The sequence below is a fragment of the Mastomys coucha genome, unplaced genomic scaffold (genome assembly GCF_008632895.1).
Source record: "Mastomys coucha isolate ucsf_1 unplaced genomic scaffold, UCSF_Mcou_1 pScaffold5, whole genome shotgun sequence".
In the NCBI taxonomy this organism is placed as follows: domain Eukaryota; kingdom Metazoa; phylum Chordata; class Mammalia; order Rodentia; family Muridae; genus Mastomys; species Mastomys coucha.
Window position 1 is genome coordinate 105,616,855 of NW_022196911.1, and position 18,466 is coordinate 105,635,320.

General features: G+C 45.3%; 1 protein-coding gene across 1 annotated transcript in view; it reads left to right on the forward strand.

The window, feature by feature from the left end:
- The first annotated feature begins 801 nt into the window (after positions 1-801).
- Gna13 (G protein subunit alpha 13) overlaps positions 802-18,466 on the forward strand; it is a 40,929-nt gene continuing 23,264 nt past the window's right edge. Inside the window, exons 1-2 of the mRNA XM_031350844.1 lie at positions 802-1,300; positions 3,585-3,811. Of these exons, the coding sequence (XP_031206704.1) occupies positions 1,018-1,300; positions 3,585-3,811 (510 nt within the window). The 5' untranslated portion in view covers positions 802-1,017. The remainder of the gene's footprint in view (positions 1,301-3,584; positions 3,812-18,466) is intronic.

The window sequence follows — 18,466 nt, forward strand, 5'->3', positions numbered from 1 at the left end:
CCGCCAGCGACCTTCCTGGCACATCTCACGAGAATATCAACTCCAACTCCCTTCAAAGCAGGGCAGGTTATCAAATAGTGTCCTGAGCTGCTAGGCAGAAGTGTTGACCAATAACGACATCTGACATCTACTTATCCTTCTAGATTCGGGATGGTTAGGATGGCAAGGAGGGTGTGTGTGTGTGTGTGTGTGTGTGTGTGTGTGTGTGTGTGTGTGTTGGGGGGTCGCTGCTAAATAAATGCAGGAGTTTGAAGTAAAGCCCTTGCCTGCCTGTAATATCAGAAGTGGGAAGGGAGGCTGAGGCAAGACGACTGTCACAAATTTAAGCCAGCCTGAGCCGCAGAGATCTTGTCTCACGAGTTTAAAAACAAACAAACAAAAAAGCAAAATATAAAACGAAGGAAGGCTTGCACTGGTCGGTGCGGGGATGTCCCAGCCCAATGGTCTCAAAACAGGTTGGGTGAAGGTGACAGCAGGCGGCGGGGGAGTAACTATGGGAAAGGGTGGTGGGGACTGTAGAGATAAGGATGCCCTAACGGAAAGGGGTCGAGCGGAGCTTTGCGTACTCGCCTCGGGGCTCCGGGAAGCGGCGGCCCTAAAGGGAAACAGAAACCCTGGATCCGCGGGCGGGGGCGCGCGCGGGCGGCCAGCCTGGCCCACGTGACCCCGGGCTCCGCCGCTCTCCCAGCGCGCTCCCGGCCGCCCAGGAGCGCGTGACTCGCGCGGCCGCTCCCACCCGGGCTCCGCGTGCCTGCGTGCGCGTGCCCGAGAGGTCGCGTGTGCGCGCACGCCCGGAGGGCCGCCGCCCCTCCCCGGGCCCGCCCTCCTTCCCTCCCACCCTCCCCCGGGCCGGCGCGGCCCGCCCTGGCGAGTCAGTCCTCGGGTTCCCTCCCTCCCCGGGCGCGCTCGGGCCGCCGCTGCGCTCCCCGCCCTCCAGCCGCCTGGCCGGAGCCGCCCGCTGCCGGAGGAGGAGGTGGAGGAGCCGCAGGGGCCCGCCGAGGCGGCGGCGGCGGCAAGATGGCGGACTTCCTGCCGTCGCGCTCCGTGCTGTCCGTGTGCTTCCCGGGCTGCGTGCTGACGAACGGCGAGGCCGAGCAGCAGCGCAAGTCCAAGGAGATCGACAAATGCCTGTCGCGGGAGAAGACCTACGTGAAGCGGCTGGTGAAGATCCTGCTGCTGGGCGCGGGCGAGAGCGGCAAGTCCACCTTCCTGAAGCAGATGCGGATCATCCACGGCCAGGACTTCGACCAGCGCGCGCGCGAGGAGTTCCGCCCCACCATCTACAGCAACGTGATCAAAGGTGCGGGGTGCGGCGGGGCTCGGGGACCCTCGGGGAGCCCGGCCGGGCACCGCCCTCACCCGCCGGTCCCAAGTCAGAGGAGACCGAATTGGACCAGATCGGACGGGCGAGCGGGTGGGCGCGCCCTAGGCACCGTCCTGTGCGCCCTGTTGCCCGCCGTGGTCCCTTCGATCCGGGACGCCCCGCTGTCTCCCGGTGCTACCCCGGTGAGGATCACCGTCTGCCCCTGCACTCCGCGGCTGGCCTCGCCCCCTCCGAGAGGGAAGTGAGGCGAGCTGGGTGACTCGGGGCAGCGGGGCAACTTGTGTCCTCCCTGGACTCCGGGCAAGACCACCCATCAGTAGCTCCAGATCCTACAGCTCCTGTCCTTCTTCCCTTACTGCCCGTCCCTGGTGGGTGACCCTAGTAACCGGGTCTGTTACCCTTCCAGTTCTGGGCTTCTTAGGCCACCTCTTGACTTAAGCAAGTTCTGGAACGGTAGTAATGAGGAAACTTTTTTTTTTTTTTTTTTTTTTCCCTGAGACTCTTGTCAAGGGCATAGAATGACAGCCTCTTAGGGCCTTTTGGGGCAAGAGTATGAAACTCGCGTTTACTGAACTGGCATCAGGAAAGTCTATTAAAAAAAATAGCGCGAGTGGTTTTATCAGCTCTTTGGTACAGGATGTTTGTAATCACAGTTAAACATGTTGCACACTTTTTTTTTTTCTTAATAACTCGGGACGGGAGAAAAATAGCATCATTTCTAATGCTTAAATGAATTTATGTTTAAATATAAAGACCCTTTGACTTTTTTAAAAGTCATAGGAGACCGTCCAAGAGAAGTCAGAGGCAGGGAATATGTGCTGGGTTATGTGATGGGCATTACAAATCCTGTTGAATAGTATCTTAAATACTGTTCCTAAGTGAAAACCACCCAACATTCTTCTTCTTTAGTGTTCAAATAAGTTGCGGAGGTGGCTTTTATTTTTGTCGTTTAAAGGAATCACCTTTTTTTTTTTTCTTTAGTGTCAAGTATTTGCTACCTAAGAGAAGTTGGCAGAATTGAGGCACAGCAGCTGATTTCTGAGTGGTTAAGGAGTCGCCCTATTAAATCTAGGGCTTGGGAACAAACTAAGATTGCAGGTCTTTTCAAGGAGTTGTGTGACTTTTTTTTTTAAGCGTATTTTTTGTTGTTGTTCATGAAACACTTAAGCAAACACCCTGATGGGTCCCCTCCTCCCCACTTCAGAGTTTTGCCTGACAGTGAGGGGAGAGGGGAGAGGGCCGAGGGCGAGGCCAGGAGCTCACAGCCCATAGCTTGCCCTTACCCTTGTACCTTTGCAGTTAAGCTGAAAAGGATGGTTGTGTTTAGTCTGCCTTAATGCTCAGCACAAAGCTAAAGTCTCCTCGAAGGCTGTGAACTGTAACTTGTCAGCCCTTAATTGAAGGTACCTTTGTATCCTGATACAGTTGAACTTAAAGTATTGTGTTAATGAACAGACTCAAGTAGTCACTTGTGAGTGAGGTAAATCACCTGCTCTTCTCCATACACACTGGGCCTAAGAAGAGCTTTGAGCATGAATGTGTGATCAAGTTTAAGTCTAACTAAGCATCTTATTTTCTTCAACTGGCATGGTCAGAAAAGTGAAAGCATGACAATTTTTTTTTCCAAGTATCCAAAGAAATGACTTCCCAATGACAGAGTACCAGTTTAGTGACAGGAGCGTGGAGTTTGAGTAACCTGTGTAAGTTGAAGCCTCGGTCTTGGATCATTGTACAGTTGGTTTTCCTTTTAGGTGACTAAAGCCAGTGTGTGACTGCACTGATTAGAAGCTTGGTGTGAGGAAGCGTTGAGGTAGAGTGCCATCCTAGAAGACAGTGTTGGTAGGGGGCTGAAGGACCAGGGCTGCACACAGTAAACCACTCTTAGCGCTTGTGTGCCAGGCTGGCTTTAGCCTGGCTTCAGGCTAGGCAGCATTATTTATTTTTTCCGTCTCTGGTTTTGACTGCCGTCTACACCAGAAATGATTTTCATGAATCACAGCATATTAAAATCCTTCCCAAAGTGATTTTGTTATTAATATTAACTTTTCAAGGCTTCTGGTTTTGAGACAGTGAACACTTGTTTCTTAAACCTCTTAGAAGATAAAGGTTTTGTTTGGATTCTGGTCTCCATTTTGGAAGTAGGGCTTCTATAATAGCTAAAAATTAAGGAACCAATACTGAGTAACCCTGGGGCCAAAGCCTCTGATGGCCTCCTCATGACTCTTCCGGACACAGTTTTTTTTTTTCTTTGTAAACAAAGGTATGAGGGTGCTGGTAGATGCCCGAGAGAAGCTTCACATTCCCTGGGGAGATAACAAAAACCAGCTGCACGGAGACAAGTTGATGGCGTTTGATACCCGTGCCCCCATGGCTGCCCAGGGGATGGTGGAGACCCGAGTGTTTCAGCAGTACCTTCCTGCTATCAGAGCCTTATGGGAGGATAGCGGCATACAGAACGCCTACGATCGGCGCCGGGAATTCCAGCTGGTAAGACATTCGCTTCTCCAAAATGCATTTTTATTTATATATTTTTATTTTTTGCTCTTTTATTTATGTGTGTGTGGGGGCACATGCACGCCCCAGGCACATGTGCAGACATCAGAGGACAACTTGTGGGAGTTGGTTCTCCTCTAGCATGTGGGTTCTAGGCATTAAACTCAGGTCCTCAGGCTTGGTGGCAAGTGTTTCACCTGCTGAGCCACCCTAGCCTTGAAGGGTGCTTTTATTTAGTGACATTTAGCAATGTCTAGTGTAGCACACTCTTTTGGACTTCCACAGTGTAATGTATCAATTCAAACTGTGGCCTGGGATCCTTGGTTTGCTGTGTGTGCCTTTTACTAAGCAAGGTTAAAAAATAAGGTCAACTCTGTAGATGTAATAAAGCTGTTTTACTGGCTAGAAAGTAAGGTCGTGATGACTTTCTCCGGTCATTCTAGTTTTGTTCTCTTTAAAAAATTGTTTGTCTTACAACTATAGCAGCCATGTTTTTCTATAGGGATGGCCTCCGTCTCTTTAGAATGGAAGTCCGGTGCTTGAGTGCGGTTGTTCATATATACCAGTTAGCCTATGAATCAATCACTTATTCAGTGACACAGATGAATTTGCTATAGAGAGATTAGAATTTTTTTTTTCTGCTATGTGGACCAGGTAGTCTTAAACTTACAGTAACCCTCCTTTCTCTGCCTCCTAAGTGTTGAGATTATAGACCTGAGTCTCTCTGTGTCTAGATGAGAGACTGAATAAGAAACAAAGTACTATTTTGTGCTCTTGTTCTGCATGGGGAAATAATTTCCATTTGTTTTCCATTCTTTATCTTAAAAAAGACTTTAAGATACTTTGTAGCTGTTACACACCATTAAAGAAAGAGTAGGGAAGTGGGATGTAACCCAGGGGTTAAAGATCTAAACATAACTGGGATTCGGTGGTGGCCCATGCCTGCAATCTTAGCTCCTTGAAAACCAGAAGCAGAAGGATCACAAGTCCCAGGCCGGCCTGGGTGACACAGCAAGGACCTGACTTAAAAAACAAAGATACGAAAGCAAGAATTGAGACGGAATTTTTAATCAAATGTTTTATAATTTAATTGTGAGCACTTTGATTGTATTTGGCTCTATTTGCTGAAGACCAGAAAGGGTCCATCAGCAGTAGCAGTGTGGTCGGTGAGCAGTTTCGAGATAGTTCAGACCCAAAGCGCTTTCCTGTAATATAATTAAAGTAGAGTGCCAGTTAAAAGTAACACTGCTTAGGAAAGTGTTTGGTGATGTTACAGACTGGAAGTGATCGTCATGGGTGTGGCTAGACAGAGAGGTACGGCCACCAGCCTCCTTTGGTGCAGTCTGTACCCAGGATCAGTCTGGGCTCTTCTAGATTACAAGAAAGCTTAATGATATCTTTCTTGCTAAACCCATGTCTTATGCTCCTTAGTTAGTGTATCATATGTTATGTGCTGGCTACTGCAGTTCATCATGTATATACATCATGTCAAGTTCTCATATTGAATGTCTGGCAGCATTGTATATCAAAAAGAATGAGTTTAACTTGATCAATGACATGGAGTCACCAAATTTCTGGCTAGCTTTGACCTTTGGTCCCTGTTGTCATTGTGTTCTCTGTGGACTTGCTTGCTCTCGACGTAGTCCCTTTCCTTGCTTTCCTCTCCACCCTCCTGTTGAAGGGCAGCTTCTTAGCCTTCTTAGTTTCTTTTCTCAGTAGACACACTTTCCACTGTTTTCTCAGATGTTTATCTTCCAAGGCCAGAGCGAAAACAGCTAGCTCCACAGTAAGCAGTCAGTACACCCTGCATGAATAAAGGAACCGCAGTGGACATGACAGTTCCCTGTGGGAAAGAAACTTCTCTGTTTGTCCCAAGCCTACCTAATTGAAGTTGGGATGCCACGGACAGATTTTGAATCTGTGCTTTCACATCTTAGTCTCATATTAAGGTTTGTGTCCTTGTTGAGAGAGTTATATCTATATGTTTTATCTAAGCATAAACAAACCCACTCAGGAGAAAGGCCTGTGTGTGCTTGACTTGACCCAGCTAATGTTTCAGTAGAATGCTGTCAACACCAGGGAAAGGCAGGTTCCAGAAATACCTCCCCCACCTCCCTGCCCCCCAATAAAAAAGTAGAGGCACAAGAGAAAAGAATAAGCTTGACGTCCACTTGTAAACTGAAGGTGAGGATTGCCCTGCCCTGAGAGTCCGTTCAGCAGCACTGTCTGCAGGGCCGGACGGGTGGTGGGCACTTAACTATTTGTATTTTTTGATTGGGCTTGTTTAAACTCTCCCTTGAAGTCACTGTCAGTACCTTACCCTCACAGAACAGATGCCAGGCTCTGTCTTTTCTTCTGGAAGATTTGGGGGTGCTCGTTGCCTTCTTTCTTTTTGTGTTGTTCTTTGTCTCTTTTAAACTTCAGGAGTAGTCTCACTGAAACAGCATGGGATTACTCAGAGAGCTCTGATGGTTTCCTCTGCCTAGAGAATGAACGTACCTCTTGTTGTGGGTAAAAGCCCCGGTATGCTTACCCATGATTTCAACAGTATAATTGATAGGCAGCCACACATAACCCATAACCTCTTCATTCCCATGTGGCCTGACTTTCCACTTCCCTGGCTCTCTTTATATAGTTCTTCTGCCACGGTTTTTCTAGGCCACATGTATATACATCAGGTCTTTCTGTATTTGGAGTAGTGGAAATCACATTTTAAGTATTGTATTTATTTATTTATTTTTAATGGGTATTTTTTTCCTGCACGTAGGCTTAGTGCGCATGGAGGTCATAAGAAGATATTAGATTTCCTAGACCTGAATGTGTGGATGTTTGTGAGCTCCACACTTCCGCTGTGTCATGCTCCTCTCCTCAGTGAGTAAATCAATGTTTTAGAAGGTTTTCCTTTCAACCTCTGGTTTATTATATTAGACTTCTTACGGAAATTGAAATGAGAAAGTTGCATTCTTAAAGAGCCTGTCACATCTCACATTTTGCTTAAGATGAGTGAGTGCCTCTGAGTTTTCAGACAAAGATAGTGGAAGTGACCCTGTCTAGAGCACGCATTTGTTAGCTGTAATTTTGGGTGCTAATCCGGCTTTTCTCAAAATTCTCAATGTCAAACATTTCCTTTTCTGGTTAGTTTCTGTTGTGGGGAACTAAATAGCTTACGTGGAAGAGAAAAACCACAGCATCCCACTGTTGTCCAAATGTCAGGTGACTTGGCAGCTGTAGCTGGCGCATGCCAGTGAGGGCAGAGTTTCTGGAACGAGTGGTCCTTTAGCCCCGTGCACCTGACCTTGGTGTCAGCCATGGAAGCCTACCACTGTGCATGTGAGACTTGTTGTCCCTTGAAAAGCTTTTCAGCTGACGGTGGCTAGGGCATTTGGTAATGTGGATGACTTTCTAGGTGAGGTTGGCTGGGTGGAGGACTGGCTGGGTATGATGCAGCTGGCGACACAGTCAGACTAACCAATGCCTGGGAGTCACCGCCCACTAGTCTCTTAGTTCAGTTTACAGTTACAGTTGAGCAGTATAAGCATTACTGGCCACAGAGGACAGGACAGGGTGTGTGACAGTGGGAGGAACAGGGGACAGCTTCCTAGTTTCTGTAAACAGTTTAACTTTGTCAGCATTAGTACAGCTTCCTGTAACGGCCAGTCTGCCTTTGCAGCTCTTGAAACCAAAACTATTCTCCTTGTTAATCGTCCATTGCCCCTTCAATGGGACTTGAGTTCTGTTGCTCAGATGGTACAGTTTGTGCTTGGTGATGGCTTTGCTTCTCTACGCTGAAACAGTTATGGGTGAAGACAGAATCTTCTGGAATCTGTGTAGCAAAGTAACTGTTTTGCTTCATAAGTGGTCTGTAAAAAGGAGCTGAGTCTCAACTAAGTAAAACTAAGATCTGGTTTGTAAAATGTTTTCACCTGTACTGCAGCATGCACTGGGGACAGAATATCATCTGAGTCTTTTGTTTATTCTTTAACACAAATTTGGATTTGCCTTAAAAGATAGTTAAGGCCAGGCACTGAAGCATTCCCCTCTTTAATCACTGCACTCATAAGACTGAGGCAGGAGGATCTTGGATTGGAAAGTAGCCTGGGCTGCATAAGGGACTTCAAGGGTTGGATTGGAGACCCTGGACAGAGCCAGGGGGAAGTAGCCAGGAACCCGAGGGATATGCTTTTAAAGGGTAGTACTGTGCCCTTTGTATCACCTTTGAGGGCAGAGTTTCTGGTAAGGAATCGGTGCTGCTGGTAACAAGTTTATTAAATAAGAAAGTGATTGAACAGGGATGCAGTCTCATGAGAATTGGGCTTTAGTTTCAGAATTCTACTTCGTGTGTGGACCTATTCCAGGGCAAAAGTTTATGAGCTCACTTTAAAGAAAACAGAAGCCCAAGCACGTCCTGGATGGACTGTCTCTACTCTCCTTTTACAAACAGGCCTAAGCTTAAACAAGTGCGGGTGTCTTTTATTTTCCTAGAGAGTTAATTGATAGTGCTGATAACTATAATTCCTGTTTAGTACCTTAATGTTTGGGACAATTGCTTGTTGCTTTTCAAATTACGGTTGTGTATATTATCCCCTAATTTCTCAGCAACAAACACTGACAAGATACTTGCTGTTGTTCTCCGCTCCCCTGAGCACAGGTTCCTTGATGCTTTGGAAATGATCGTAGGCTGGACCGTCGGAGGCTGCTTGCCGACCCTGGTCCCTCACTCCTTGCCCTGACACTGAACCATTTTGCAAGCACTCAAGCATGATGTGCCTGGAACAGTAGTCTTTCCCTCCCTTTCAGCCTTTTTGGACTCCCTCTTCTGGAATAATAGCATCCTCTATTGAGTTCTAGCACATTCTGTCCATTTATTCCCTTTTTACTTTGTTAACTAACAGTTAGGATGGAAGTACTCTTAGATGGCACTGATAGTGAGCCTGCCCACTTGGAGTGTTCCTCGTGTGCGTGGTTTATCTTGGGGACAGGCTCAGCCTGAGCATTCTATTCTGTAAAGCTCCCTGTGATAGGAATTCTCATCCCGGGTGCTGTTTTTTCTGGAAATGTCACTGCAGATTGGTGCCTGTCTTGAGTCTGTTTCCCACATTGGCTTTTGCTTTGGAGAAAGGAATATCAGGACAGGCCATTTTCACCGAATTCTTTGCTCTGCTCCTCATGTAAGGACGTCACTGCCCATACTGTGTGTGTATGAGCACCCAGACTGCTGCTTGTCACAACTTTGTGTTTCAGTCAGAAATGACCTAATTTTAAAATTCTCTTTCTGCATACTCGATGAGTCTCTTTTATTTCCTTGCTTGAACATACTCATTCTTAGCTCTAGCCTCGAGATGCCGTTTGTCTTTGTCTGTATTTAAATCTATCTTTGTTAACAAGAAGCTTCTTTTCATAAGAATATTCGAGTGGGCTGATAGGACTCTAAGAAATAGTTCAAGAACTAGACTTTTGTGGACTTGGCTAAACTTGGTGATATATTGTAGTGAGGGTAGTTAATCTTTCATATTTAATTGCTCTTCTTTTATAAAATGCATCCTGATTTTTGTTTGTTTGGGATATCCCAGACCAGTCTTGAACTTGTGATCCTCTCGCTCAGACTTCTGAGTGCAGGGAGTACAGACTTATTACTTCATGCCCAATTCACCGTTTTTAAATCAGTGCAGTGGGTGAACTTTCTCATCCTTACGGTGTCTGTAATGGACATAGACCCCTTGCATTAAAATCTCCGTTGATTTATTTCACCTGTGTACTTGCTTCTCTCTTACTAGTTAAAAGCTAACTACTTTCAAAGTCTGAATGTTCTTACATAGGTGTTACTGTGATCCCTTGCTGTTTGACGGGCTTTCTGGCTGGTGGGTTAAAAGCAGAGCAAGGAGTCTGGTCAACCAGTGTTCCCTGGCTGTCGGTCTCTGTGAGCTAAGGCTAGCGCCTCAGCCTCTCTGATTTGGTTTCAGTGACTAAAAATTACAGAGGACTATGGGATCTGTTATCTAATGTGAGGATGACGTGGGACGAGCCTTAGCATGATGCTTGGCATTTTTAGCAGTATGACTGCTAGCTATTAACATTCCTTATATCCCATGTGCACAGAAGTAGCTATCAAAAGAGGCACAGGAAGCTTTGATTGGTTTTTACTCTTCTGAACTTGGTCGCTAATGTGACAGTCCTGGATTCCGAGTCAGTGGAATGTGTGACTGATCTTGGGTATCTCCAGGAGGATCCCAGCTCTAGAAGGACTGGGGCTGGTACACTGGTTTCTGCTTGATTTTCAGATAGAAATATTTATGTGTGTACCAGTGTGAGTTCATGTACAAACTGTGTCCACCACATGCACTCAGGTGCCCAACAGACATCAGAAGAGGGCATTGGATCCCCTTTCAATATAACTCAGGTTCTACGCAGTTGTGAACTTGCTGTTGGATACAGATTTGTGAGTGGTTTTGAAAATGAATTCTTTAATCCTAAAGAATCAAATATAATTCAGATTGGACATCCCTTGTCTGAAATTCTTGGTATCAGAAACATTTTGGGTTTCAGATTTTCTATATTTTCAAATATTTACATACATATAATAGGGGATGAAACTGAAACCCAAGCCTGTGGGTGAACTTCACCTTTCTGAAGTGTGTAGACTTCACACACACCTTGTGCGTAGCCTGAAGGCAACTCTAGCTTTTCAGGTGTGCCTGGGTTTTGACTGAGACTTGTCACATGATAGCAGGCGTGGAATTTCCCACTTGCAGCAGCATGCCAGTGCTTCAGAAGGTTGAATTTTGGAGATTTTACATTTTAGATACTCTTCTTGCATTGAAAATAAAAGTGACTTAAATAATAAAGCGTTCTATAGATGACTGCTGGAGCTGACTCACCGTGGAGTTTCTAGCCTGAGTTATGCAGTTTGGAGACTATTTTTGAGAAGTTCTAGCAATGTAGGGAGAAGGGCTCAAATCCCTGTGCCCCGCTGACGTATTCTGAGGTGGTCTTCTATAGGTGCAGGTACTCGCTTGCCACCCCACTGAGCCCTCACTCCAGTCCCGTTGCCCATTGTCTTTGTCCCGTCTGTGGCCCTTCCACATGCACACAAGCCTACCCTTCCTGCTCTGCCATTTCTCTGCCTGTGACTTGGCAGAGGTCCCTGAGTTCCCAGGTTACAGAGGCAAATTAGCCTTCATTTCCAAAGTTAAAATAAAATTCCTAGCCGGGCAGTGGTGGCGCATGCCTTTAATCCCACCACTTGGGAGGCAGAGGCAGGCAGATCTCTGTGAGTTCAAGGCCAGCCTGGTCTACAGAGTGGGTTCTCAGACAGCCAGGGCTACACAGAAAAATTCTGTCTTGAAAAAACAAAACAAAAAAATTCCTTACATTCTTATTTTTTCAATGCTCAGTGTTAAAAATGGTTTTATGTTGCTTTTTATAGGATAAACTTAGCATTTTATACAAAGATAACTTTAAAAAACTCCATTAGCTTAATTGAGAATTTCTACTTGCTCTTGATAAAGAAAAACAGATTTCACATTTGTTCTTCCTAAAAAAGAAAAAGAAAATAGCGATTGATTGTAGTATTTAAAAACAGTATTAATAAACAAGATTTCTATCCTGCCTTGACATCCCCAAAGGCTTTTGGGTTCTTTGAGCCAGAGCAATTATATTTAGTTTGTAATTATATTTAGTTAGAACAATTTCTTTTATTAAGAAGGAAAAGAGCTAACATGAATATTTGGAGTTGGGAACTTTACTTTTTAATCCTAGGATACTGTTTTCTAGTCTTTGAGTAACTTTTTAGAAAGTATATGTGTGTGAGTATCTTGCCTGCCTGTGTTTGTGCCAACTACATGCAGTGTGTATGGAGGCCAAAATAGGGTGACAGATCCCTTAGGATAGGCGTTCTGGATGATTAGTCACCATGTGGGTGCTGGGAATTGAACCTAGGAGAGCAGCCAGTGCTTTTACCCACTGAGCCGTCTTTCCAGCCCCAACTTACTAAAATTTTACTTCCTCGAATGTCTTCCATCTCTGCTTCCTGCTCTCTTTGCTCTCAGGTAGGGCCTCCAGTAACTCAGGCCGACCTTGAACTATAAGCCAAGGATGTTGCTGAGCTAACCCTTATTCCACATCAGTCATGGGAAGGAAGATAGGCATGCACCACCACACCTGGATAGTTATTTATTTGTTCATTCCTATGGGCAGGGGTGTTACCTGAATATACGTCTATGTAGCATGTTCTTGCCTGGTGCCCTCAGAGGCCAGAAAATGGAATTGGATCTCCTGAGTTACAGATGGTTGTGAGCCAACTTGTGTTGCTGGGACTCAACCCTGGAATGTTCTGGAATAATAACCATTGCTCCTGGTTGCTGAGCCATCTCTCCAGCCCTCCTTTGTTATTTATTTATTTATTTATTTATTTATTTATTTCAATGCTAGGGATTCAAGAACAATAGACAAAATGCTCTGCCCCGAGCTACATCCCCAGTGCTTTTTGGTTATTTGTTTGGCTTTTTGAGAGAGGGTCTGACTATAGCTCAGCGTGGCCTAGAGTTTGTAAAACTTCTCCCTCATCTACTGTGCCTAGTCCCAAATGCTTTTTACTGTTTTGAGATAGACTCTCATTAAATTTGCTTTGAGACAGGGTCTTACTCTATAGTGCAGACTGGCCAGGAGTTCACTACATAGCCCAGGTTGGCCTCAGATTCACAGTTATCCTCCCACCTCAGTCTCCCCAGTGTTGGGTTACAGGTGCGCAAGTCACCCACCACATGTGACACTAAATTTGAATCGCCAGTGATGAAGCACCAGGACCAAAAGCAAGTTGGGAAGGAAAGGATTTATTTGGCTTACGCTTCACAACACTGTCCATCATTGAAGTCGGGACAGAAACTGAAACAGGACAGGAGCTGATGCAGAGGCCATGGAGGGTGCTGCTTACTGGCTTGCGCTTCACAACACTGTCCATCATTGAAGTCAGGGCAGGAGCTGATGCAGAGGCCATGGAGGGTGCTGCTTACTGGCTTACTCCTCATGGCTTGCTCAGCCTGCTTTCATACAGGACCCAGGACTGTTATCCCAGGGCTGACACCACGCACAATGAGCAGGGCCCTCCTTCATCATTCACTAAGTAAGGGATGCTTCTCAGCTTTGCCTTCAGCCTGATCTTAGGAGGAATTTTCTCAGTTGAGGTTCCTTCCTCTCAGAAGACTTTAGCTTGTGTTCTGTTGGCATAAAACTCTCTAGCTCACAACCCAGTTGAAAGGTTGGTATTACAGGCCGGGCAGTGGTGGCACACGCCTTTAATCCTAGCACTCAGGAGGCAAAGGCCAGCGGATCTCTAAGTTCAGGGCCAGTCTGGTCTGCAGAGCTAGTTCTAGAACAATCAGGTCTACACAAAGAAAGCCTGTCTCAAAGAAAACCAAAAACTAAAAACCAAAACGATGTTACAATTTAAAGAGCCAAAGTTCCCCCCCCTACTGTACAGTATTTGCACCTTTGACCTTAACATATGATATCTTAATCTGACTTAAAAGTTTGTTTTATAATGATTAAATTTTTATAGAATTACCCTGTTTATATCTCTCTTTTTTTTTTTTTTTTTTTTTTTTTTTTTTTTTTTTTTGGCGTTGTGGCCATGTTTTTATTGACTAGATAAACATTGAGTTATATGTCTGATGCTTTTATATGTGGTGTGTGTGTGCAGGTATGGAGTTATTACTTTAAAATTGTCCAGTCTCTTATAATCTTTTCTTTTAAACCTCTCCTCTAATGAAATAAAAAGCAAATGTAGAAAGATGCTGGGAGTGGGAAAGCCCTGGTAATAGAAAAGCAGGGTGCAGGCTCGCAGGAAGGCTCCCAACAGTCCTCTGGGTGCACCTGGCAGGCACGCTGTCACATGCCGTTGCACACCCAGTGATGAGGAGGCAGGTATCCTTTTGAAGGCTTGTTTGCTAGAGGACCAAATACAAATAATCTCTGTATTAGTCACAGATGGTAATTGGAGGACCTTGAGCAAGACCAGAGGCTGTTGTGTGCAGAGCCCTGCTCCTGGGCCGGCTGGGATGCAGCAGGTGGGCTGGGAGCTGCAGGTGGAGCAGTGCCTCGGGTCAGAGAGACTGAGGAAAGTCTGCCCCTAGGTCTGGAGAGACATCAGGGAGAGTGTGGGGCTAGAGGGAGAAGTCGGTGAGCTTTTGTTTGCAGTGTAAGGGTGTAAAACAGAGGGCTGCTAATAGCAGTTTTAAGGAACCTTGGCATCTTTGAGAATGTTCAGAGGCAGAAGTCGCTGTGCAGACAAGTGCCCTGGAGTGCCCTGGAGTGTCCTGGCATGGGTAGCGCTTGGGAGATTGAGGCATGAGGATGGCGTGGTTGAAGTCACCTAGTTGCATAGTAATATCATTTCTGAAAAAATAAATATTTATTGTTTATTTGTTTATCTATTTAAGTGAAGAAATGCTGCAAGGACTTGGGAAAGTGCTCTGAGACAAAACAGTGCTGTGTTGACAGGAGCTGGCAGCAGGCAGGTGATGCGGGGAAGCGGGACTGGAAGTGCCTGAGGAGGGAAGAGAGGTCAGGAAGTGGAGGAGATTCACTTGAAGTCAGGCTGACTGTTCTCATTTCCCTTTGCAGCACTTTCAGCCACCTGGCTTAGCGAGCTGTGGGTTTTCAGACCTTCTCACCGTTTAAACAGACTGTGTTTGCTTTAGCAAGCTCAAGGAGAGGGAGATGTGAGTCCGTTGCCTAGGTAAGGGCTGTGGGTATAGCTTAGCTGGTAGACTGCTTCCCTAGTGTGCACAAAGCCTAGGGGTTGACTTGCAGCATCTCATAACCGGTGCGTGGTAGTACCACACCTGTGATCCTAGCACTTAGGGGGTGGAGGCAGGAAGTCAGTTCTTTCCCTCAGTGACGTAACAAGTTCAAGGCCAGCCTGGGACACTGACATAACTCTGTCTCAAGATAATTATTATGTAAATAAATACACTAGAGTTTTTCATTTTGTACAGCTGTTCCTTCATCTCCTCAGGGGTCTGGCAACCAACCCCTGGGACAGCAGAATGTCAGTGTGCATTCTGGTCTAAAATGGTCTAGTATTTGCATATACCCTCAGTACAACCTGCCATGTGCTTTAAATCAGCTCCCGCACACTCTGCTGCCTCTTACAATGTAAGGCTGTGTAAGTAGCTATTGTACTTTATTGTTTCGTGAATAATGACAAGAGAAGAGTCTGTTCAGTGCAGATGGATTTCGTGCTTTGCTCTGTAGCCCAGGCTAGCCTCTAATTTGCAGTTCTCTGTGTGCTGCCACGCCTGGCTCCAGATAGAACTTTCTTCCTGGAATTTTCAGACTGAGGTTGTGGAACCTGTGGATAGAGATTGTACTTGAGTGTTTTACATGTGATCACTTTTCATGTAGTGATTTGAGAGTAGGGATGCGCCCTTCAGGCCTTCATTAAGCATGCATTGAAGTTTTGCCCTATGTAATACGTTCGGGCCCAGACGAGACCATGGGAGCGAGTGTGTTGCTGATTGGCCTCCCTGGGAAGTGTCAGTGCCTGTGGAGAGGCGTGCAGCGGGGCTTCAGTTGGCAGTGCTGTTACTCACTGTGCTGTCTGCTGCTGTTCTCTGCCTTAGAGGACCACAGAGAAAGCAGGCAGTTCACAATTCAAACCCAAGGCAGTAGTGCTCCATAGCCATGTCTGTTACTCAGTCCCTGCTTTTCTGCCTCACATGCTAACAGAATTCATCAGATCCCAACTTAGAGACAGGAACTGATGTGTCCAGATACATTCTGAGCTAATCTGCACTTTGGGCCGTATTTGAAATAGTTTCGAGTCACCTGACTTTGCTGTCTGATAGGATTTAGGGATGAGATGGATAGTGAGTGGAGCTTCACTGTTGGCAAGAGAGCTTAGGAATATGGAATCAACACTAAAGGGCGACTAAAGCCATCTGGATTTTCCTGTCACCTGTTTCCCATTTATTAGTTAATGTTAATTACTGTGCAATGTTTGAGTTTGAGGGTTTGTAGTATATCATGGTAGAGCCAAGCTTCCATCTGCTGTGCAGCCATAGGACCTGTGGGGTGACAGCACTCGCTCTCTATGGAGACTGCAGGGGATTGAACCAGGGGAAGGTGTGTCACAATGCTGCCTGTTTTCTCTTGTCTACCTTTTCTTCCTGCCTGCCTGAAGTTGAGGTCATTAATTTTTGAAAAATGAAAGAAAAAACAGTGTACTACTGAAGACTTCCAGTGGCAAAGCCCAATTAGATACTCGTTTTCTTTTTCTTAAACTCTCTCTTCTTTTCTCTCTTCTCTCTTACTCCCCTGACCCCTCCTCCCTCTCTGTGGTGTATAAGAGGCATGTGAGTGTGTGTGTGTAGGGACATGTGGAGGTCACAGGACAGTTGTGAGATTGACTCTGTCCTACTGTGTGGGCTTGGGCTTTGCACAGCACGTGATTTACCCACTGTCCTGTTGTACTTTTCTGCTGCTGTGATAAAACACTGGCCAAAACTAACATGGAGGAAGGAAAGGGTTCGTTTTAGCATACAGGTCCTGCCTGACACTGAGGGAAGCTAAGGCGGGAGCCGAGTGCAACATGGGCCATGAGGAAGGCTCCTTACGGGCCTGCTCCCTGTGCTGTGCTTGCTCTTCTACCACCCAGCAGCACCTGTCCAGGGCATGCGCTGCTGTAGGGGGCTGGGCCCTCTTTTTGAGATTCTGTACGATTGGCTCTTTTCAAAAATATATTTAACATTGAAGCATTTCTCAAAGCTCAGAATCCTAACCTTTATTGTATTAAATGTATTATGTGAAATGTATTATGTGAAAACTGAAGAGTAGGAAAATTAACTTTTTGGAGGGAATGGCTAGAATTTTATTTTAAGATTTCTTTATCACTTTTTATTTGTGTGCGCCTGAATGTACACATGGTATATCTTGTGTGTACATGTGCCCAAAGAGGCCAGAACAGGGTATGAGAACCCCTGGGAATGGAGTCACAGGGAGCTGCTTGGGAGGTGGTGCTGGGACCTGAACCTCGGTCCCTGGGAAATGAAACTGGTACTCTGAGCCATGTGTGTTCCCTGGAGGGGTGGGGTGCACAGTGATGCTCTGTGCCACTGTCTGAGATGTCTCTGTTGACATTTTGGTTATCTTCCTCTGGAATTTGAATACACGTTGGGTATTGAGATAAACTCTTTTGTACTCTCTGTCCAGCTTCATATCCTGCTCCTTTATGGTTGCAACATTGGCGTTTCCTGGCAGTGATTTTTCTCAGTACCAGTAGATTCTTTAGAAGTGGGTGTGCACTTTTTACTTAAGCCAGAGTCTTAGGACGCAAAAGTAGTGCTGCTAAACAATACCATGTGGGACAAGTCTTACCATATTGCTGCCCTGTTGGTCAGAGCTAGCCCACTTCTACAGTGTAAAAGTCATTCCCACGTAAAGTTTTACTTTCAAGAGAGGTGGAATTGAGCACCTTTGTAGGATGCACATGCATTTCAGAATGCTTAGGAGAGGTATGGCTGAGTCAGGATAAAGTATCTTAATAAAATAAGGTGCTTTGTGACTTGAAGTAAGAGAATTACTGTTTAGAAGATAAGATTACTAGCCACACTCATCTGGTGTTAAATGGAAAACAGGTGACATAATGAAGCATTTCCTGGCTGAGTGGTGGCAAGTCAGAGGCAGCCTGCAGAATAAAGTTGGTGATGTGCCTCTTCCCACAGGTGACTCGTCTGTTTACAGTATGAGTGAGCCGATTGCTGTTTCAGTTTCCGTGGTAGAAGAACTGGGCTCAGCTGTGGTCTAAGGAAGCCAAAGATAGTATTCTTTAGGAAAATTTTACTTTGATTATTATAAACTATCTTAGATTGGTTTAGAAAGATTTATTTTGAAAAAAGTAACTTTAAAATAATGAGGGTTAATATAACTGACTAATTCTGGCTCTTAGAATTGTTAACTGTGACATAGAAAATACTAGTAAGAAATTTGAAATTTTACTAACTTGGAGTATGAGTGGTTTTATAATATTGACAGAACAATGGGGGGAAAAATCACAGTTTCTTTTGCTGTCAGTAAATATTATGCTCCTTGTGAACAAAAACAAAAACAAAACAAAACCCAGCACGTGAGTGCTTTACTTCTGCATTTTTTACAAAGATAACAGTCAATACCGCCCTTCTTGAAAATGGTACTGTATGTATCGCAGCAAGTACTTTTTTCCCAGAGAAAAGTAAAATAATAAAAGATTTTGAAACAAAAAACCTAAATCAATCTCTAAGATAAGAATCAATAAAAGTCCCTTGGCAAGATAAGCAGAAATGGAACAGACTAGGATCGAAGTGTCTGCCAGTGTACCTGTCTCTTCCATTTGAGTCAGGATCTTGCTCTGTAGCCCGGACTATACCTATTCTGTGGCCTTCAACCTAGAACCCTCCTGCCTCACCTGCCTATGTCACTAGGCCCTACAAAGGGGAAATTGATTGATTGATTACATACCTATGCTACCAGACCCTGCAAAGTGAATATTGATGAATGGATGGAAGGGTTTTATTAAATTTTATTTTCATGTTTTTAATGATTTTATTTTTAAGCAGAAGACTTTTAGGTGATAGTGGTAGCAGCTAAAAGACCTTCAGTAAATTAAAAAAAAAAAAA